This window comes from Phoenix dactylifera, chromosome 1 (assembly GCF_009389715.1).
Source record: "Phoenix dactylifera cultivar Barhee BC4 chromosome 1, palm_55x_up_171113_PBpolish2nd_filt_p, whole genome shotgun sequence".
NCBI classification, from domain to species: Eukaryota; Viridiplantae; Streptophyta; class Magnoliopsida; order Arecales; family Arecaceae; genus Phoenix; species Phoenix dactylifera.
In genome coordinates, this window is record NC_052392.1 from 12,168,877 (window position 1) to 12,193,206 (window position 24,330).

At 40.8% G+C, this 24,330-nt stretch overlaps 1 protein-coding gene across 1 annotated transcript; it reads right to left on the reverse strand.

Moving 5' to 3' along the window:
- Positions 1–18,812: 18,812 nt before the first annotated feature.
- Positions 18,813–21,732, reverse strand: LOC120104492 (zinc finger BED domain-containing protein RICESLEEPER 1-like). The gene is made up of 3 exons (XM_039115795.1): positions 21,641–21,732; positions 20,920–21,141; positions 18,813–19,548 (listed from the first exon to the last, which is right to left on the reverse strand). The coding sequence occupies exons 1-3, from the start codon at positions 21,730–21,732 to the stop codon at positions 18,813–18,815; spliced, it is 1,050 nt and encodes a 349-aa protein (XP_038971723.1).
- Positions 21,733–24,330: the final 2,598 nt, after the last annotated feature.

Consider the following 24,330-nt stretch of genomic DNA (forward strand, 5'->3'; position numbering starts at 1 on the left):
TTGCTCGAGATACCTTGAAGGAGTTGAAACTGCTTTTAATCGACCACAAAGGAATTACGATATTATACATAATGCAGAGGAGTACAAGTTCTCATCTGGTGGAAGATTTGTGGGGAAAGCTGAAAGTACTGTAATTCATCACAAATTATTGGCACAGGCACATCGTTATGTCTTACTTCACAGTGACTTAATATCCGAGTATTGCAGGTCAGTATATTTATAAGAAATCATAATTTACTGTCATATCAGATATAATATTCAAAACAAATAAATTTTTTCTCGTGCAGAGATTTTTTAGTGGCTCAGCGAAGCGCCAACAATAACATTCATCCTACCTCACGGATTGAGCAAAGATGGTTGGTTGAGTTATTTCCTGAATGGTTATTAAAACAGGTTAGACGTTGAATCCTATTAGGTCTTTTATTATATTCTACGATCGGAACTTTGAAGAATTAAGTATTATCCGACTTAAATTTTTTTAGGTACCGACCATGATGGAGAGACATTGTTCCAATGAATTAATAGTCCTTGCTCGAGGTCCGAACAATATTGTCAACAGATATGATGGGTTCATTATAAATGGTTTTAAATTTCATACAAAAAAAACATAAAAAATTTAGAAAAATCCAAAATAGTGGAGTTAGGGTTGAGGCGGACGGAAAAATTTATTATGGTGCCCTAACAGATGTTTATGAGTTAGATTATTACGGAAACTTTAAGGTAGTATTATTTCGATGTGATTGGGTGGATATAAACTCATCTAGAGATTTGAGGCAAGATATAAATGGCTTCACACTAGTAAATTTTTCAAGGTTGATACATACTGGTGTGCTATTGAAAGATGACCCATTTGTTTTTTCATCTCAAGCTCAACAAGTGTTCTTCGTGCAAGACTCGAAGGATAAAGATTGGTCTGTTGTTATTAAGACTAAACCTAGGGACTTGTATGATATGAAAAAAGAGTTAGCAGAGGAAGATGATGAGACTTATACTCAGTGTATGCCTTTTAATGTTCCACCAATTGATGAACTGAATTCTACTAGTTTGGTTAGGATGGATGTTGAATGAGAGCTGGCTAGTTTCTTAATGGTAAGAAAAACATTACTTTTATGCATTAAATTATTTTGCAATTAATAAATTATTTTTATGGATTTAATTTTTAACTAATATTAATTCTTTTTTGTGTATACTAGATTACAACATGCCGCAAGGAAAACATTTCAGAGATATTGAGTTTCAGCACACATCCGTGGGATCTACTTCTGATCGTTCCCAACAGCCCGATGAGCCCCATACTCAGTCGGGTCCCAGTCTGAGCATGCCCCACCTGCAGATCGTCCAGACACGGATGACGTGGATGTCCTGGATAATTTGATTTAAGTCATTTGCCTTTAACTCATTTGCCTTTAATGAATATCATACCAAGATCTTGACATTCAGCTTAGTAGCTTGTCTTTAAAGCGACTCTTCAAATGTATGTTCTGTATTCAGATATGAACCATACTTTTCATGACCGCACGACATACAGGAACCACAATGAAAGATTATTTTAAAACCCAATTCACCCCCCCCTCTTGGGTTGTCTATCTGGGCAACAAGTGGTATCAGAGCCTAAACTCTTCCACCCAAGAGTAAAAGATCGAAATGACAACCCCATTTGGATCTTCCCACATTGAGGGTCAGTCCACCCAAAGACCCCCATTCTTTAATGGATCCGACTACTCATATTGGAAGGCTAGGATGAGAATATTCATCTAAGCCCAAGACTATGAGATGTGGACCATTGTAGTAAATGGGCCATACATCCCATCCATATATGTAGAGGGTGTCACGGTACCCAAACTAGAAAAGGATTGGGATGAACATGACATGAGAAAGGCACAACTAAACTCTAAAGCTATGAATGTGCTTTATTGTGCCTTAGATAGAAATGAATTCAATAGGGTCTCAACTTGCAATTCTGCAAAAGAGATTTGGGACAGACTTGAAGTGACCCATGAGGGCACGAATCAAGTCAAAGAATCCAAAATAAATATTTTGGTTCATAAGTATGAACTATTTAAAATGGATTCTAATGAAACAATCACATGCATGTTCACTAGGTTTACTGACATTGTCAATGGCCTAAAAAGCCTTGGCAAGAACTATACTAACAGTGAGCTTGTCAGAAAAATCCTTCGTTGTCTACCAAGGTCATGGAAAGCTAAAGTGACGGCAATCCAAGAAGCCAAGGACTTGAACAAGTTACCACTTGAGGAGCTTCTTGGATTCCTAATGACGCACGAGCTAACCATGAAGCAACACAACGAGGAAGAGTCCTCCCATAAGAAAAAGGTAATAGCTCTTAAATCTACTTCATCTAACAAGGACTTGTCTTGCAGTAGCAGCAGTGAAGAAGAAGAACATGAGGAAGATGATGGTGAGGCTCTTCTTGTGCGCAAATTCAGAAAATTCATCAACCACAAGAAGTCCTATCATCAAAGGAGAGGCCCCTCAAATTCCTACCGCAAGGACAAAGGTAAGAAAAGGAAAAATGAGGGGATTGGCTGCTATGAGTGTAAAAAACCGGGACACATCAGAGCTGAGTGTCCCTTACTAAAGAAGGGCAACAAGTACAAGAAGAAGAAAGCCCTCGTCACCACCTTATCGGACTCCGACGCATCATTTTCATCATCGGATGAAGAACAAGAAGAAAAGGCCAATTTGTGCTTCATGGCCAATGAAAATGAGGTAACATCTGAATCACATCTCGATTTTTCTTTTGATGAACTTTATGATGCATTTAATGAATTAATGATAGAATATAAGGCCATAAATCTTAAGAATAAAGAACTAAAAATAGCTAATCAATCATACATACTTAAATGCGATAAACTAGTTAAGGATAAGGACTGTATCACCAAAGAAAATCTAGAACTTAAGACAAGCAACCAACTCTTAATTAAGAAAACTAACACCTTAAGTAAAGATAACGAAGAACTAACTAAGGAATTTTCAGAACTTAAAAACCATAAACAAATCTTAAACAAGGATCTCACAAAAGAACTAAATGATCTAAAAGCAGAAAATCAAACACTAACTAAAGAACTTAACAAATACAAACCTTTGGTTGAAAAATTTACATATAGTTCTGAAAAGTTAAATATGATACTAAATAGTCAACGAGCAGTATTTAATAAAGCGGGTTTAGGATATAAACCAAGAAATAAACAAAAACTTCTTAGTAACTTCTTTGTTAAAGCTGGGGAAAGTAAAACTAAGAAAATAACCTGCTTTTGTTGTGGAACTATAGGTCATAAAGCAAATGTGTGTAATTTTAGGAAAGGTAAAACAAAAAGAAAAATTAAAAGGGTATGGGTTCCAAAAGGAACCAACTTGACTAACCATGAAGGACCCAAGAAAATTTGGGTACCTAAGATGATATGATTTGCTTGTGTAGGAGTGTCTTGCAGCCAAGGTCAACAAAAACTGCTGGTATTTGGATAGTGGCTGCTCAAGACACATGACGGGTGACAAGGATCAATTTTTCACCCTTGAAGCTAAGAAGGGAGGTGCTGTGACTTTTGGAGACAACAACCAAGGTCACATCATTGGTATTGGTAAAGTTCAAATTACCCCTTCTACTTTTATTGATAATGTTAGATATGTTGATGGTCTTAAGCATAACTTATTAAGCATTAGTCAATTATGTGATAAAGGGTATGATGTTATGTTTAAACCATCACTATGCATTATAACAAACCCTAATGACAATAGTTTAGTTTTTTAAAGGAATTAGACGTGGGAATGTATATGTTGTAGACCTTGAAGATCTTGCCAAACATAACCAATGTCTAGTTGTTAATGAAACTAAGGATAATGATGCTAGCTGGTTATGGCACCGTAAGTTAGGTCATGCAAGCATGGACACAATAACTAAACTAGTTAAAAGAGATTCCGTGATAGGTTTGCCAAAATTAAAATTTGAGAAGAACAAAATATGTGAAGCATGTCAATTTGGCAAACAATCTAGGAACTCATTTAAATCCATAAAATGTGTCTCTACATCTAGACCTCTAGAATTATTACACATGGACCTATTCGGACCAACTAGAACCACTAGCCTAGGTGGAAATAAATATGGTCTAGTTATTGTAGATGACTATTCTAGATACACTTGGGTTATGTTCTTAGCACATAAAGATCAAGCTTTTTCAGTATTTAAAAAGTTTCATAAGGAAGTAACCAATGCTAGAGATACTTCAGTAATAGCCATTAGAAGTGACCATGGTACCGAATTCGAAAATCAGTCATTTGATGAGTTTTGTAGTAAAAAGGGGATAACCCATAATTTTTCTGCACCTAGGACACCACAACAAAATGGAGTTGTGGAGAGGAAAAATAGAACTCTAGAGAAAATGGCTAGAACTATGTTATGTGAAAGTAACCTCCCTAAGTACTTTTGGGGAGAAGCCATTAATACCTCTTGTCATATATTAAATAGAGTTCTATTGAGACCCATCATAAAGAAAACACCTTATGAACTTTGGAAAAACAGAAAACCAAAAGTTAATTACTTTCATGTTTTTGGATGTAGGTGTTTTGTTCATAATAATGGGAAAGATAATCTAGGTAAATTTGACTCTAAATCTGATGAGGGAATATTCTTAGGTTACTCTACAACTAGTAAAGCCTATAGAGTCTTTAATAAAAGAACCTTAGTTATAGAAGAATCTATACATGTTGTATTTGATGATTCTAGTGACATCTCCTCTAGTAAGAAAGTTAACTTTGATGATGATGCTGAAATTCTTGAAGAAAAGATAGATGAGATGACATTACAAGATGATAATCAAAAATTGATTGAAGGAGCATCATCAAGCCAAGAGGCTATTGTGAATCATGGGCTAACTAAAGCTTGGAGGTATGCTCACGGGCATCCTAAGGAACTAATTCTAGATGATCCATCTCAACCGGTTAGGACTAGAGCATCTCTTAGGAATTTAAATAACCATCTAGCTTTCGTCTCACACTTTGAGCCCAAACATATAGAAGAAGCCGAAAATGATGTAAATTGGATAAATGCAATGCAAGAAGAATTAAACCAATTTACTAGAAACAAGGTATGGAATCTAGTAGAGAGACCTTCTGAATATCCGATTATAGGTACTAAATGGATTTATAAAAATAAACTTGATCAAAATGGAATTGTTATAAGGAATAAGGCTAGACTAGTAGCAAAGGGTTATAATCAAGAAGAAGGTATAGATTTTGATGAAACCTTTGCTCCTGTATCTAGACTTGAGGCTATTAGATTATTATTAGCATATGCATGCTCTAAGGACTTCAAACTATTTCAAATGGATGTAAAAAGTGCATTTTTAAATGGGTATATAAATGAGGAGGTATATGTAGAACAACCTCCTAGTTTTGAAAATCATCAATACCCTAATCATGTATATAAACTGAACAAAGCACTTTATGGTTTAAAACAAGCACCTAGAGCATGGTATGAGAGGCTTAGCAAATTCCTACTAGAACATGAGTTCTCTAGGGGTAATGTAGATACAACACTATTTCTGAAAAAGAAAAACCAAGATATGCTACTAGTACAGATTTATGTTGATGATATCATTGTCGGTGCTACTAACAATCGCCTCTGCGAAGAATTTGCTGATTTGATGCAGAGTGAATTTGAGATGAGCATGATGGGAGAGCTGAACTACTTCCTCGGGCTTCAAATCAAACAGTCTGAAGGAGGCATCTTCATCAATCAAGCCAAATATATCAAGGAGATGCTCAAGAAGTTTGATATGGAGGGAAACAAGTCAATCAGCACCCCCATGAGCTCATCATGCAAATTAGATCAAGATGAATCAGGTAAATCTGTAGATCAGAAACTGTATAGAGGTATGATAGGATCTTTATTGTATCTTACTGCAAGTAGACCTGATATTATGTTTAGTGTCTGCATGTGTGCTAGATATCAGGCTAATCCTAAGGAATCACATCTAGTTGCAGTTAAGAGAATTTTTAAATACTTAATAGGAACTAAGAATATAGGATTATGGTACTCTAAAGAATCAAGCCTAAACTTAATAGGATACATAGATTCAGACTTCGCTGGATGTAAGCTTGATAGAAAAAGTACCAGCGGGTCTTGTCAATTTCTAGGAGAAAACCTAATCTCATGGTTTAGCAAGAAACAAAACTCGGTTGCATTATCTACTGCTGAAGCTGAATATGTTGCAGCCGGGAGTTGTTGTGCTCAAATCTTGTGGATCAAACAACAATTAGAAGATTATGGCATTAAACAAGATAAAATACCTATTAACTGTGATAATACAAGTGCCATTAATCTAACTAAAAATCTAATTCAGCATTCAAGAACTAAACACATTGAGATAAGACATCACTTCATAAGAGATCATGTACTGAATGGTGATGTGACACTACAATTTGTTTGTACTGATGATCAATTAGCAGACATTTTTACAAAACCCCTAAGTGAAGAAAGGTTTAGTGTGCTTAGGAGGGGATTAGGAGTGATTGATCCATCCTAGTGGTAGTTTTCACTAGATTCGTTGATTTTGATGATTAGATTGTAGTTAAAATAGAGTTTCTTTTCTATGATCATCAAATCAGATCATAATTTAGTGATTTTTCCTCATTCGGCACGAACATAACATGATTTTTAGGTGCGTGCCAAAGTTAGAGACGACTCGAGTAAGTTTCAGAGTCGGCTCCTAAGGGGGAGTCGACTCGCGCATTTGCTGGAGTCGACTCGAGGTCTACAGGCGCATAAGGAGAGTCGACTCGCGCATATTCTGGAGTCGACTCGAGGTCAAGTCGACTCGCGACTCAGTGGAGTCGACTCGCAGTCGGGATCCGACTTTTTAACCCTAACTTTGTCGTTTCGAAAACACTTCTTTATCAGCCGCCACTGTTCACAAGCCCTAGAGCCGACTCCTAGGTCGTCCCCGGTCGTCCCAAAGGCCTTTTCCCATCGATTTTTCACCGTCCCTTAGGGTTTTCCTCCCTTCCTAGGTCATCCCCGGTCGTTCCCAAGCCTTCTCCGTCGACCTTTCACCATCCTTTAGGTTTTCATCCCGTTCTAGGTCATTATGCCGCGTAAAACCGTAGTCCGGAAGAGGTCCCGACCCGAGGCCGGTCCCGAGAGGCGCTCCAAGGCTCGGCACGATCCCGCGAGGCCACAACCTCCGGCTCGTTCCCCGCCAAGGGCGGTTCCCGCGAGGCCATTAGCCGAGAAGGCCGTCACCACCGGGAGATATGTCGACTTCGACTATCTCTCCCGGGAAGGGTTCACTATAAGTGATAGACTTAGGGCCCAGGGCTTAGAGTACTTCCTCACCTTAGATCTCCCCACATATCCAGGGCTCATTAGAGAGTTTTACGGTACCGTCCATCGGGGAGATGGGGGTATCGAGGGCACGGTAGCCGGTGTCCCTCTGTTCATTACGGAGGATCTTATTGCCCACATCCTCCACCTTCCACTAGTAGGGGTGGCTCCCACACATCCCGAGGACAGGGTTGAGGCCCTTACGGCCGTTCTAGGGCATCCACCCCAGTCACCCTTAGACGAGGTATCCGCTAGCTCACTTCCGATTGAGATGCGGATCCTCCTAAGTATATTGTCTAGGTCCATCTTCCCTAAGACCGGGAGATTTGACTTTGTATCTGAGAGAGACCTAGCTCTCATGTTCTACATGCTTCATGACACCCCAATCAACTTCCCCAAACTCATATATCGATACATGTGTGAGCCATTAGACAGACCTAGGCTCACTTTGCCCTACGGTATGGTCTTCACCTTGTTATTTAGGGAGTACGAGATTCCTATCCCTGAGGGGAAACCCTTTCGCGCATTGCGATGGACTGATCGCACGCGTGCAGGGACCCTACACAGGATGGGGTTTCGGAAGAGAGAGGGGACATGGGTTAGGAAGTCTTCCATCACCACACAGACCACCAGACCTTCCCCCAGTCATGAGCCAGACTCTGACCTTCCCGACTTACCAGACTTTCCATCCACTTCTGCTCCTACCACCTCCGCCGGACCCTCCTCCTCGGCTCCACCATCCATGGAGGTCCGCATCGCTCCTGAGCAGCTCCGGGAGCTGCGACAGGAGATAGTCCGAGATCTGAGGGATGAGTTGCTTCAGGAGCTCCGAGGTTCGGTGCCTGCTCCCTCTCCCGCTCCATCTTCAGCGTTGGTCCCTTCCCTGACGGCCGTGACTGACATGACGGCTCATGTGCGGGAAGAGATCTACAACATGAGGACTTTGCTCCAGGCCCAGTTTCATAGCATGAGTGAGGTCACGAGCACCACTCGACAGATGAGGGAGGACATCGGTCGTGACATGCACACCACTACCGAGGGGGCCGAGCGCTTGTCGAATGTGCTCATCGACAAGCTGGACGCACTTCAGACGTCGGTGACTGAGCTCTCTACTACACATAGTAGAGCCACTTCGTCCATTATCACTCAGCTCGGGCATGTTACAGATGCAGTCACCCTCCTCATGGAGCAGAGCAGATTGAGAGGAGGAGCTACATCCTCGAGAGGAGGAGCCACGTCCTCGAGAGGAGGAGATACATCTTCGAGAGGAGGAGCTACATCCTCGAGGAGACCATAGCTACTTTTTGTGTTTTGTTTTGACTGTATTGTTTTGCCTTATTTTTTTGTACTCTCAAATGTATTTACATGCAAATCAATACAATGAGTAGCCATATTTTCTTCAATTCTGTGCCATTTGATGATTGATTGGTTGTGCCATTGATTGTGTGTGCTTACCTTCTTTTTGATACGATGACAAAAAGGGGGAGAAATATGTATAAAATATGTAAAAGGAATCAATGAAAATCAAAAAAAACTGTTAAAACACACAAAATTTGTTCTAAGTGGATTTGGTACCTCGAGGCTCATTATCTCTCTTTTGGGGCTCCTAATGGAGTAATCTCCAGAATCTATTCAAGGGATATTCGGAGATTAGCTGAATCCTACTCAAGAACAAATTGACAGATTTTTCCTCTAAAAACAAAAAATTCAGTTCAAAAACTTCAAAGCATTAAAAGGAAATTCAGAGAATCAAAACATAGTAGAATGCATATGTTGAGGGGGAGAATCTGAATATTAATCAAGCTAAATCATTAAAGATATATAAGCCAAACAATTGATTGTATAATATGAAGGCTTATATAATTCCAAATGAAAGGGGGAGCTTTAACTCCAAAATTTATTGTTTCACTCCTTTCAAGCTTGGATAAATTGAATTACCAGACATTTGAATTCAATTATGGATTTTATTTCATTGTTTATTGAGCAATTCACTTTACATATACTCAATGTTTTGTCATCATCAAAAAGGGGGAGATTGTGGAGTGATTGATTAAAACCCTATTTGATTTTGATGAGCTCAAAGCATTTGAGTATATCTCTTGCTTACTAATGAATTCAATTAAGTGTTTCAGTGAAAATCTTGTCTAAGTGTCTCTAGACTTGGTTCATAATATTTTGGATAAGTTAAGAAGTCAGCCTGAACCAAAGTCTGAGACTCGAGTCGACTCCAGAGTATCACGAGTCGACTCCAAGCATATCAAGTTCACTGGCACGGGCTCGAGTCGACTCCGGATAAGTACGAGTCGACTCCGACTTAGAACAGACAGACGAACAGAAAGCATCAACTCAAAACCTGTCAGCGAGTCGACTCCTGAAGTGCGCGAGTCGACTCCGATGTTCACCGAGTCGACTCCAGGGTAGCAAGAGTCGACTCCAAGGAGCCACGGCAGAAAAGTCAGAGAGCAGTTTTCGGGTCTGAGATTCGAGTCGACTCCCGTGGAATGCGAGTCGACTCCGATGGTTGGCAAGTCGACTTCAAAGAAAGTGAGAGTCGACTCTCAGAGGAACACAAAGAAAAAGTCAGAGAACGTTTTTCGAACTCTGAGACTCGAGTCAACTCCCGCAATACGCGAGTCGACTCCGAGACTCCGCAACCACAAAGAAGACAGAAGACCAATTTACTGTCTCTGAGATTCGAGTCGACTCCCAGACAGCTAGAGTCGACTCCAAGGCAGCTCTACATCAAAAAGACAAAAGACAGTGTTTCGGAAACTGAGAACCGAGTCGACTCCGGGGAAGTTCGAGTCGACTCCAAGACTGGACGAGGCAAAAGACAGAAGATAGGGAGTTCGGGCTCTGAGCGCCGAGTCGACTCCTAGGATTGTCGAGTCGACTCGAGTGGACCAAATTCAAAAATAGATCCACGGACTCCATGGGATGAGCCGACTCCGAGAAAGCCAAGTCAGCTCCAGAAGTTGGCGAGTCGACTCCAGGTCAAGACGAGTCGACTCCCAGCCTAAGAGGCTACTTTAATTCAAATCCAAAACAGTTGCCGAGTCGACTCCAGAAAAGCATGAGTCGACTCCCGCTACAGCCGAGTCGACTCCTGATCGCGCGAGTCGACTCCAACCCACCAACGGACACATTGTCAGGGTGTACAGAGTGTGCAGAACGGGCAGAAAAAGCTCTCTAACGGCTAGTTTCCGTGGGGGTTGGTTTAAATAGCTACAGAGGACTGTAGCAAAGCAGAGAACAACCATTCCACTCCAAGTAATCAAGCTTTCAATCTCTGCAACTTGTTCTTCAACGAAAAAGAGGGAAGAGCAGCATTAACTGCATCCACCTACTTCTTTCCAACATTGAAAGAGCCTCCTCCTGCATTCAAGTCGACTACACATTCAAGAGGAGACCCGAAGTTCAAGAAGCCCTTCCTCTTCTCCAACTTAAAAGCGTTTGAGGGCTCTTAACTTCGTTATTGTTCATATTGCCATTTATCTGCTTTTGAGAAGCTGTATTTTTCTGTTTGTTCTTTTCATCTACACATTGTCTTTGCTTGGTTCAATCGGGGGATTGAATCAAGGGTATAGAGGTTGGTTGGTGAGCCGAGTGTAAAACCAACGTGTAAGGGTTCGATTGTGATCCCGGGAAAACAATCGGGGTTGGTTCTAGTCGGTGAGCCTGGGAAAACCGACCGAGTTCGTTGTGAGCTCGTAAAACAACAAGTTTGGTTGTGAGCTTGGAAAACAACCGGCTGTAATCCAAGGGGTTATAGTGAATTCTCAAGTGAGACTTGGGGAGTGGACATAGGAGCAAGGGTTAGCTCCGAACCACTATAAAACTTGGTGTTTGTGATTGATTGTCTCTCTTTCTCTTACTCTCATATCACTCACAGCACATAGCAATTAATCGAACAACTTGCAATAGCTTTAATTAGTCATCCACATCGTTTTAAATTGTAAGATTATTTTAAAACCCAATTCACCCCCCCCCCCCTCTTGGGTTGTCTATCTGGGCAACAACCGTCTTAGCACCATCCATGTTGGTGCGGAATAAGAGATCACATACGTACTTGTGTTGTGAGAGGAAGAGACCTTGAGTAGTAGGTATCATCTCGATGCCCAAGAAGTAGTGGAGATTACCAATGTCTATGATTGAAAATTGGGAGCCAAGTTGTGCTATGATCTTGGACACAAAGGAAGAATCACTGCTTGTTATAATAAGATCATCGACATACACTAGGCAGTAGCAAGTAAGACCATTAGAGTTATGGATAAATAAGGAAGTGTCGGTGCATGAATATGTAAAACCATAGCTGAGAAGAGCTTACTTGAAGGGATTAGTACCATGAGCGAGGAGCTTGCTTAAGACCGTAAATGCTCTTCTTCAATTTACAGACAAAATAGGGTTTAAAGGATCTTCACAACCAGGCGGCTATTTCATGAACACTGAGTCTTCGAGAGTACCATGCAAAAAGGATTATTTACGTCCAACTGTCGGAGAGACCAACCTTTCATTGCGGCAAGAGACAGTATAAGTCGAATAGTGGCCAGTTTAACAACCGGACTGAATGTCTCTGAGTAATCAACTCTAGGGCGTTGGTGAAAACCTTTTGCAACCAGACGGACTTTGTACCGACTGATAGAGTCATCTGGGTTGCGTTTCACATGAAACACCCACTTGCTGCCAACTAGATTCTGACCAGCATGAGAAGGTACAAGATCCCAGGTTTCATGCTTGAGAAGGGCTGTGAATTCATCTGACATAATTGTATGCCAACGAGGGTCCTTGAGAGCCTGACTAACACATGTAGGTTCTAAGGGTGCATGGAGTGGATATTTCATGGCAACAAAGAGTTGCTTGGCCGGTAGATGTTGTTCATGGAGTGGGTGGTCATGTGGTGGTTACGGGTAGGTATAGGTGGCGGAGGTAGGGCCACGGGTTCATCGGTAGGAGGTGCAGGTGTGGGGCTCAGGTGGGATGGCGGGGTGGACAAGGACTCATAGGGTCAGTCGAAGTGGATGGGGAAGAGACCTCACGAGGATGTGCTTGCATAGGTGTTGCGGCATGGGAGGCCCCCAATGATACAATAGAGACTGCTGGAACTCCAAAAAGATGCTTCTCAAATGGTGGCAGAGTTGATTTTGATGCTATGGTGGACTCTTTGTATGGGTAGACAGATACGTCGAAGGTGACATGACGGGTGACAGAGTCTGTTTGTGGAAAGATGGAGACATAGGTAGGCACTCTGACTTGTGGAGTAGCCAATGAAGAGACAGGCAAGGGATTTTGGTTGCATCTTATGGCTATTATAAGGCTTTAGCCATGGGTAGCAGAGACAACCGAATGATCAAAGTTTAAGGTAGTTAGGCTGCAGACTGAATAAAGCCTCAACGGGAGACTTGTAGTGCAATACAGGAGTTGGCAACCTATTTATGAGGTAGGTTGCAATAGAGAAAGCATAGGACCAGAATTCTTGCGAAAGAGAGGCATGAGTGAGGAGAGTGAGACCGGTTTCAACCACATGGCGATGACGGGGTTCCGAGACTCCATTTTGTTGAGGAGTATGTGGGGCCGACGTATAGTGACTGATTCTATGATCAGAGAGATATGATTTTAAGGCAACAAATTCGCCACCATTATCAGAGTAGAGACCACGAATTTTGGTGTTAAACCGTGTCTCAATCATTTTGTGATATTGTTGAAATAAGGTTTGGACATCAGATTTTTGTTTGAGAGGGAAGAACCACACATACTTTGTGAACTGATCTATAAAAATGATGTAATAATTGTGACCAATAACACTAGTGATGGGAGACGGATCCCAAACATCGATGTAGACAAGATCAAAGGGAGCATTGATTGTCAGACCATGCTTATGCAAAGATAATTTGTGAGCTTTATTAATGGCACAAGAATCATAAAGTTTGGAAGACGACTTGGCACTAGTAACAGACAAAGAAAAAGAAGCAACAAGATGAGAGACGACCTTGGGAGAGGGATGACCAAATCGACTATGCCAACCATCGAAAGAGGTCTTCTCATGAACAAAAGCAAATGCCTTATTTGTCTTTGGTATGCTAATAGGGTCTGATAGAGGGTACACAACATGCTCACACGGTTCTCATAGAAGAGTCTTCCCCGTTCTCCGATCCTTCATAAGGAAAAAAGATGGGTGAAATTAAAAAAAAACATCATTTTGTTTAGTGAAATGATAAATAGATAGAAGATTCTTTTGAAGAGTAGGGACTCATAGAGTATTGTTAACATGAAAGATGCGATCAGGATATTGGATAGATAAAGAACCAACATGTGTCACAAGCAAACCTAAACCATCGCTGATTACAACTTCATCGGTGCCGTCATATTCAGAGTGCAGATGGAGATTAGATAGCTTAGTAGTGATATTGTGACAGATAGCGGAATCAATGAGCCATCGTTTATCCTTGGTCTGAGCAGTGGTAGTGCAATTGGCAGTGGGCTCCGGACGGTGCAGCTGAGGACAATGCTTGGCAATGTTGCCGAACTGATCACAGAACTGACATTTAGGAGAAGATTTATGCTTAGAATACCAGTTCTGGGAGTCGCCCTTACGGTTTTGGTTGTTGCAAAAGGAGGACGAGTTCTTTTTGTAGTGGCACTGACCAAAGGACGGCTTGCGTTGGGTGAAATTTGCAGTGACCACCAACGGCTGAGAGGAGGCTTCAAGGCATTTTAAATAGGACTCATGGCCTACCAGCAGATCATGGAGCTCTTTGAAGGACAAGGAGAATTCCCTTGCACGAATACGAGTAGCAATGTCTAGGTATTTAGGGCCAAGATCTTTTAGTACATAGAGGGTGATGTCATCATCAGACAATGGGGCATCATTAAGTGCAAGTTCATCAGCAAGAGTTTTTATAGTTTGTAAAAACTCAGTAACATTGTGGCTACCATGCTGAATGAGAGTTAGCTCCTCCTTGAGCTGCATGACACGAGTGTGGGAATGGCTGGCATAAAGTTTGATCAGCTTATTCTAGGCATCTCGGGATGTTTTTGAGGTTGCTATGAGGGGTATCACAGCATCGGAGACCAATGCAAGAATGGCACTTAAAATGAGTTTGTCTTGACGGTACCAGTGGGTATAGACAGCACTGGCTGTTGCATTAGGTGTCGATGACGTAGCAGTAGGCATTGAAGGACATTTGAGACTGCCATCGACATAACCATATAGATTATAGCAAAGAAGAAGAGGCTCAAATTGAGCACTTTAGGAGGAAAAGTTGGTTGGTGTGAGTCGAGCAGTAACCTGAGTTGAGGCATTGATGGCGATGAGAGGATTTTCAGTGGAGGAGGAGGGAAATTGAGTGACATTCAAAGAGGTTTGGGATGTGGAATTAGCCATGGCGAAGGCTTGGATCAAAAGAAAAACTCAATGGAGATAAAGGCTTTAATCTGATACCATGTAGAAGAGTAAAATGCTAGTTTAAGAAAGGCTCGCACGCATTTTTATTGATGTACATGATGTATATATATAAAGAATACAGGTTGGTGCATCCTAAAATTAAGCTAAGCTATAACAACAGATCTTCTATACAAGAAATGTAATTTCTAGAATAGTGCTACGCTATAACAACTTTGTGGCAGCATATCTTTTATATAAGATAAACAATAAGCCAGCCAAGAAAATGTTTGAATCTCGCTGCAGTTGCCGCTATAACAGCAGATTTTCTAAGGAATGTAATTTCTAGAATAGTGCTACGCTATAACAACTTTGTAACAACATATCTTTTATATAAGGTAAACAATAAGCCAACCAAGGAAATGCTTGAATCTCACTATAGTTGCCATTCACGGAGGAGCTGATTGCGGTGGATTGGCAACTGTCCGTATACTCCCCAAAGATTTTGCCCATGATCGAGTTTGTTATTGGTTGGCACACCTTGGAGAATACCTGGCTAGGGCTGGAAGTGGGCCGGGCCGGGTCGGGCCAAACCCCTACCCAAGCCCGGCCCGAATTTTTTTTCCGGGCTTCGGGCCGGGCCGGGGCCCGAAAAATTTTTAAGGAACAAGGCCCGAGCCCGGCCCGAGCTCATTTGGGCCGGCCCAGTTGGGCCCTAACCTGGGCCGGCCCGTTTCGGCCCGTTTGGGCCAGCTCGTTTGGGCCAGCCCGATCCCGAGCCCGGCCCGATCCCGAGCCCGGCCAGCCCGTTTGGGTCATAGCATATCCTCCTTTGTGTTTTCTGGCTTTTTCTGATGTTTCATTCTCACCTGCTTCCTTATATTACTAACAGCATTTTTTGTTTGAAGCAGCAATCATGCACGACATGCAAACAAGTTCATGCTATTCTTGAACAAAGAGAACTTAAAATATCCTCTCTTGTTTCATTAGAAAAGTGAGCAACTGATTGGCTTTGTGATTATTATACTTTAATTAAAAGCAGATATCCCAGAGAGTCCAGATAAGCAAATATGTAGGCAATGATAAGAAGTAACATCTGTCAGTCAAAGTGAACCATCTGACTTCCAATACTTGTTAGATTTAGACAAACCTATTGGTAGCAACATATGGAGATACATATTGATGCCAACTTCTACCTTAAACAGAGAGACAGAAGCACAATAAAGCATAGAAGATGAACCTTATTCAACAAAAATATTGCATATGCTGCTCTTGTAGAATCTTGGCCTTCCAGAAAGAGTGGAAATTCTGTAGGCTTTACATTCATGCCCATAAGAATTGGATTTGCTGACAAATCTGATGATATAGACTCAACTGAAGGAGCATAGTCATGAATATATGAACGTGAGCCTCCCAAGCGCAAAGGATATCGTAGAGGAACATCAAGGTACGATGCAATAAGCAATACAGCCTGCAAAGCAAGGAAGAAAATAAATAACAAGCCGACCCTGATATCTCTACCTGCTTACCATGATAGCTCTACAAAGTGAGACTCTTGAGCATGACGTGTTTTGCTACACAGCTACATGCAAAATTTCAAAATCACATGAACTTTAATACAACTTGAACTCAAATTTAAGAGAGATGAGCAGAAGACAAATGCATATTCAGTTGTCAGGCCATGTCAGCTACGTAAATTTTTCAAAAAGAAAAGAAAACGAAAACTTACATGTGCAACATAACCAAGAACAGTTGCAGAGCTCTGAACCTCCTTCTTGCCACTGAAAAAGCTAATCTGTTTTAATGGGCGTGCAGGTAGTTGCAGACCTAAAATTGTTAAAGGCGACAGTTGTGGAGGTTTAGATACATTTGGAGAGCGTGATGAAATAGAATCTCCTGAGAAATATTTGTTTCATCTCAGTATACACTCCAGAAACCAAGAAAGAGCAATAATATGAAAGATATTAAAAATAAAACATTGATCAATAACAATTATTGGGACATAACATTGTGGCAACCCATTGTGCCAATAGAAAATGGTTTCCTTATTGGACATTCTAAAATCACTTGAAGACCAAACCTGCCACCCAATTTTCTGCTCTCCTGGAACTACAGCTGGTTCCATGGTTCATCATAAAGTCACTGAAGCAACCCAGCAATGGATAATAGTGCACTTACCTTTAAAGAACCACAAAGAAACAGTAGATATACGGATCAAAATTCAGCTTTATAATGTCATTCCCCTGAGTGGTTCCATATGCTGCTCTTGTAAACATACAAGCAAAAATGTCGACAAGCAAACAACCTATTCAACTTAAATCAAATATAAGATGGACCAAGTAGGCAATCAGACAGATCATTAACAAAATAGCATCTGATGGTTTGAAGATAACTTGCAAAAAAATTCATTCCATGCAACCAACTGCAACGATACAACTGAAACCAAACAAAAGGATTCCATCAAAAACAGGAGGATAAAAAAAATCATCGGCCTGAAGTCGTTGTTCCCTGCACAATAATATATTCATCATATCCATGTAATAGAGAAACCCCCTGAAGTCAGCTTCAAGCCTGCAGTTCAAAAACATACAACTCTCATAAAATTTTGCAACAAATAACCATGATCCACATGAAAATACTCCATCAACAAACATACTTCATACTTGATACTTTAGGTATGAACTAGATCTGATGAGGGTATCGTCATTCAGTTCTCCCAAATTGCCCACTCCAGGAGTCCAGGGTGTCGTCATCTACATTCAACGTTACAGAACTCGAGCAATTTGCAACTGTTAACACACAAATCAATCATAAATGTTTAAATTATAAGTACAATAAGCAAATAAAAAATATTAGATAAATTTAAAAGATTTATATACCTTCATCATATTGTTCACGAAGCCAATCTTGGGTACACACTAAGGCTTCTACGGTAGAAGGGCTCAAAGAGCTTCGATACTGATCCACAACTCTACCACCAGTGCTGAATGCTGACTCAGATGAAACAGTGGAGACTGGAATAGCTAGAACATCTCGAGCCATTCTTGATAGTATAGGATAGACTGCTGCATTGCTCTTCCACCAAGCCAAGATGTCAAACTCTTTATTCTCCAAATCAGGAAGTACATCATCATCCAAATAACTATCCAACTCGGATCTCTTAGGGCGTTTTGAAGAACTCTGACTTCTAAATTGAGCAAAGTCCATACCAAATTTTTTTTTGGAAGAAACTGAACTTATATCACCTTGTCCACCAAAATTAGATGTTCGCTCACTTGAACTCATAGAGGGATGCATTCTTGTTGCATCTACATACTCATTATACAATTGAAAAAGACAAGCACGAATATCATCAATCTTTTTCTTGCACTCCTCCAACTTAAATGCCTTTTGATAACAAAATTCTACAAATATCAACTTTGATCTGGGATCCAAAATAGAAGCAATTACCAACAAATTATTGCACTGAGACCAATATTTGTTAAACTTCTTTAGCATCTCATTTGTTAATTGCTTCACTGTTTCATCAGTATCGATACTTTCATCCATCAACAAAGCCCTAATTCCCCAAACTTCTTTTAGGTATAAATTGGATGTGGGATACTTACAACCAGAAAATACTTTAGTGGCATCAAGAAAGGCTTCTAAAAATTTAAGAATTATAGAAGCCTTTTTCCATTCATCATTGGTGGGGCATACACATGAATGCTCAGTTGCATATCTAATAAGAGTATCTTTATAACCAAGTGCATCATGCAACATTTCATAAGTAGAATTCCATCTTGTAGGAACATCCAAAGTGAGTCCTTTTCTAGCAGGAAGTCTCATATGCTGTACAATTTCATTAAATGCTTGCATTCCAGATGGGGATGCAGAGACATATCTAACAATTTCTCTTATACATTCAATAGCTTCATGAATGATTTTCATTCCATCCTGAACCATAATATTTAATATATGTGCACAACATCTAATATGACTGTACTCCCCACTAAACAACATTGAAGCACAAAAGTGATCTCGGAGCCTTCTCATTACAGCATCATTTGTGCTGCAATTATCCAAAGTAATAGCATATATTTTATAATCCAATTCTCATTCAACAAGACATTTTTTTACAGCATCTTCAATTGCAAAGCTGGTGTGAGGGTATGGAAGTTTCTTGAAACTAATAATCTTCTTATGCAGAGTAAAGTCAGAATCAATATAATGTGCTGTGAAAGAAATGTAACCGATTTTCTGATTTGATGTCCAAATATCAGTAGTGAAACTAACTCGAGAACTTAGGTTCTTGAATACATCATGCAATTTTTTCCTCTCTTCTTGATACAAAGCCATACAATCATGTTTTACAGTCTTACGACCCATAATTTTGAATAATGGCTGAAGAGATCTCATAAAATCCAGAAAAACAGTGTGCTCAACAATACGAAATGGAAGCTCAGCACATATGATAAATTTTGCAAGAATTTTTCTACTCTCTTCTTGATTGAATTTGAAACACTTTATCGGATCTTTTGAACTTGGTAGTAAGAGCAACTGATTAGTCGAATTCTTTTGATACCTCTTGCAAACATTTTCAAGATGACGTTTTAGATGACTCGTTCCTCCTTTAGTGCTCCCACTTAAAACTTTTTTACAATATTTGCACTTAGCTATTGACCCTTCAGAATTTTTTTCCTCGATAAAGTGATTCCATACCCAAGATCTTTTTCTAGAAGAATTGTCACAAATATTTTCAGCAGTATCTTCATTTCTATCATCCTCATTCCTTAAATCTTCAACAGTCTCATTTTCACCCACTTTAGAATGAGACATTAGTAAAAATAATCTGCCCAAATAACAAAATAAATATCACAAATTTAACCTATAGCATCAGATATGTACGAAAATTTAAAACTCTTGTTATTGACAAAGTTGGAGATCAACTATTGTAATCTAGCCACAATTGCAACTATTGTAACAAAGAATCTTAGATTAAATAACTAAGAAAAACATACTTCAAATTTTTGTACAGATATGAGTATATGACTCTCATTAGCATTTTTTACAAGAAAGTACACAGACAGAATGACAGATCGGAGCATCCTACAATGGTAAGTATCATTCTATAATGTCTTCTTAGTGAACTCATAGATAACCAAGAAAAAAATCTACAATGTATATAATGTTATCTCAAGAGGTGGATATGACATCAAGGAGATAACACAGCATATAATACATAAGTCAACATCAAGTCCTCCATAATTTTCTGCATTAATTTTCTACAATATATCATCAATCCTAGAATATCTCATTACATGTCACACTCAATCAAATGCATTGGCACAACATATAATACATAATTTTCATTTGCCCTGGCCAATCAAATGTTTTCCTTAATACAGTTACTATCAAGTAAATGAAAAATTCATCGGTGGAAAAAGGTAAGTAAGAGCACATCAAGAAAAAGAAACATTTTGCCAAAAATATGAAGGAAAACTACACTTCTCAAGAAAAAAAAAGACATGTTTAAGGAAGCATGATGAGTGACATTAAGACAGCCAACTACTATTATAACAATAAAAGCTTCAATCTAGAAAATGGTGAAGAAACAAATCATTGAGAATGAACACTATTGCCTAGTGAACCACAGCCACAAAATCCTGCACAATGTGGGCTTCAAAATGAGCTCAAATAAGTTTACAACAATTAGGCATAATAGAAGCCTGGAAATGAAAGCCGAAAAATTGGTAACTTTTATACTGCATGCAAACTAAGGATACAATAATGTACAAAGTGCCAGTCTGCCAGATGGACCAACCTTCTTCCTCTCATTATAAACTTTCGTCCAATAAAATTAGGCATAAATCACGAAAGATAGATCAATAAAAATGGCACCACAGAAAAGTCACAGAAGCCAAGTTAAAGAACAAATCAACATAAACCATATGCCATTTCAGAAAAAATTCTGAGTTTAATGGATCAAACAGCCCAAACAAGAGCAACTGAAAGATAAGGGGGAAAATGCACATTTGTATTCCAGATCTTGATCCTAGAATCAAAACAAGAGCTTTCCCACAGGCCACAGCACTCCTCTCCAAATCAACAAGAGCCGGGTAAGACTGTAAGAGGGTAAGAGGGAGAGAGAGAGAAGAGAGAAAGATAGAGAGAGAGTGGGGGTGGGGAGGAGAACAGCAAAATCGGAAGTAGGGAGCCTAACCTGAGAGCCGACGACGACGAGCCGACGACGACGAGCGGAGAAACCCTAGCACAGTAGCACTCGAAAACCACCACCGACGAGCCTCCCCCGCTCTCGTCTCGCCTCTGCACTCGACGAGCCGATGACGACGAGCCGACGACGACGACGATGACGAGCCGACACCGAACTGTAGCCGACGACGACGACGATGACGACGGTCTCCTTCGGCTCCGGGCTGGCCCTCTGCAAATCCCCAAATCGGCAACGGCAAGCAAATAGGGAAATCACGATTCGGCTACAAAATAGGGCTAACAGAGTAACAGGTTACAGGCTAACCTATTTACCGCCGCTCGCTTCGGGCTTGGTTCGGGCTGGCACTGGGCTCGGGCTTGGTCCGGGCCCGGGCCGGGCCAATGGGAAACCCGAACTCGGCCCGATAAAAATTTGGGTTTAATTTCCCAGCCCGAGCCCGGCCCGATACAAATTTGGGTTCAATTTTCTAGCCCATAGCCCGGCCCGCGGGCGGCCCGACCCGATGGGCTTCGGGCCGGCCCGAGCCCACTTCCAGCCCTATACCTGGCTGGCCCAGGAGGCAATGCACTCACTACATGACGATGTGGTTGGACAAGGTTTAATGATCATCAAATGGGACATGGAGGGAGGGCCTATGATCTCTATATTTGTTAGACTTCCTCGACTAGGTCCTGTTGGGTCACTTGAATTATTCAAGGAAGTTCCTTACTTGATCCCAATATCCAAGTCGCTTGTATTCCTAGTTCCTACAACTTTGAGCCTTAAAGAGTGTGGGTCCATCTGCTCTTGCAGCATGTTCATCTCTTGGGAGCCCCCAATCCTGAACTTTCTTAAAGTAAACTTCGATGTGCTAGAGAGTGGCACTAAAGGTGGAGCAAGATTTGTGATTAGAGGCCCGAACTCTAGACTCGTTTTTGTGGGTGGCAGCCTGATCTTTGACACCTCGATTCCTGGACCGGAATTGAGGGCCATTTGGGTGGGTATTAGCTTTGCTCAGCGCGGCCTAGGAGCCAGTTCCATCTTCGTGGAGGGCGACTCTGCTACGATGATCTTATAGATCCAGGGGCAAGCTAGGGATGTGGATGTCCATCCCTTACTACAAGGCATTTGGAGCTTATTGTGAGGGGGCACTTTATCTGTTGTGAGGCACATTTACCGAGAAGCTAATGGATTTGCGAACTGGATAGCCTCCTTCGTAGTTCATCAGTTCCATAATGTACTGTGGACGGATTGTTTACTTGCTACGAGAGTATTTCGAGATGCGTTATTATTTGATTTCTTGGATATATTCATACTAGAACAATATGAATTACCCACTTCGAAAAAAAAAAATGTTGGTGCAATATCCCCGAAATAGTTCATTCTTTTGAACATAAACAGCTGCTTCATGTCCTCTCTTGGCCACCATGAAGCCTTTGGCGAGTTTTTATGGCCCTCCCTTCCTCCCCTCTACTGCCGGCCCTTGTTAATGACCAACTTGTGTATTCTGTTATGTTACTGAGTCCTTGGTATCAATCTAAAGCCGATTTACGGAGCTTGGCGTAGTTGTTGTTTTGTGATGGTCGTCGTGTGGTCCCAATCTTTTGGTCCTTTGATTAGGTGTATGATACATTATATGTCTTTATATCTTGTTGAGTGATGGGCTATAAGTTGGATGGTCTCTAGGCAACCATTATAGCACTAGGTGGGGCAATCATGATGCAGTGGCATCTCAATGCTGATGTGCCACCATTGCAGCTATGTTAGGAGTTCCCAATTCCATGCAACCATTATGGACTTGTGGTTACTAAGTTGAGGGTATTTTTGAAGTTATGATTTTTCCTATTTTTGTATCTGACTAGTACTCCAAAACCCTCTTATACTCGCATAGCAATGATAATCAAAATGTTAATACGAGTATATGCTTGACATGGCCCTAGGGTCAATCAATGAGCAACCATATTGTATCCTGATGATGATTGAAGTTTTTGAGCCCATGCAAGTTATTTATTTTCCTCTTCATTGTCCTACATTACTAAAATGTGGAAGGATGTGATACACGTTCGTAAATTTTCATGCTACTTTATTGAAAGCAAGGGCATTCTTATGTGTCGATACATGTATATAGGAGAGGTACTTGGCCAGTTTCTCTACACATGTATTAGGACTATTATGTTATATGGCCTCCATAAAGTAATTGTGTAGCACTTTTAAATGCATCGGAGGTGCTTTGATCATGTTTATCTGGAAAATAAATTTAAATAGAATAGTTGTTATTTTTTTTGCCTAATAATCATGTTATAGGATAGAAATAAATCAACCTAAAGAAATGATACTATTGAAAATTCTGACACCTGCATATAAAGATTACACTTGAAGTGTCATATATGCGTATTGCATGTTGAATGAACTGAACCTCATATTCTAGCTCAAACATAGTGAGGAAACACGAAAAAAATAGAGCCAAGGAAACAATATTATTGGAATTGCATAAACATTGGTGAGCTAATTGAACTTGGATACTTGACATGCTATGCATGTGTGTTGCTAGGGGTGGCAAAATATGATCTGACCCGCCAACCCGACCCGTGTTCGACCCGCCATAAACAGGTTTGGATTTGGCCTAAACAGGTTCGGATCGTAAACAGATCGACCCGTTTAACCTGTTTATTAATTGGGTTGGATACGAGTTTTAGATGTCTGACCCGTTTAAACCGTTTAACCCGTTTAACTGTTGGGCAGGTTAAACGGGTTAAACAGGTTAAACGGGTTAAACAAGTCTAAACAGGTTAAACGGGTCTAAACAGGTCGGGTTGGGCAGGTTAAACAGGTTGGGTTGGACAGATTAAACAGGTCTAAACAGGTTAAACGGGTCAGGTTGGGCAAACAGGTTAAACAGGTCGGGTCGGGTTGGGTAAACAGATTACCTGTTTATTAAACAGGTTAAACGGGTCGGGTCGGGTTATCTGTTTAATAAACAGGTCAGGTTCAGGTTTGCAATTCCTGAACCGTTTAATAAACAGGTCGGGTTCAGATTTATAGTTTTCTGACCCGACCTGTATTTGACCCGACCTGTTTATGCCTGACCAGACCCGATTGCCACCCCTATGTGTTGCCTGCTGAAACCCATGCATATTCTTGGTTGGATATGGCGAGAAAACCTGACGTCGTACAATTTGATATATATAGGTGCCGCGCTAAGGTGCCACTAAAAAGGTAACGTATTTGGAAGATAACGCATAGAAATCTCCACATGAGCCCAAAGACCGAAGCGGCCTGGGGCAGGTTGGCCCGGTCCATAGTAGGTCGAACTGCGGCGGACACGAACACAGCCCGGCCCGCTTTGTTCTGGCGGAAGGCAGGCGGCCCACGAGGGTCCTATAAATATTACCGTATCCCGCTTTTTTCTTCCTGTGATAG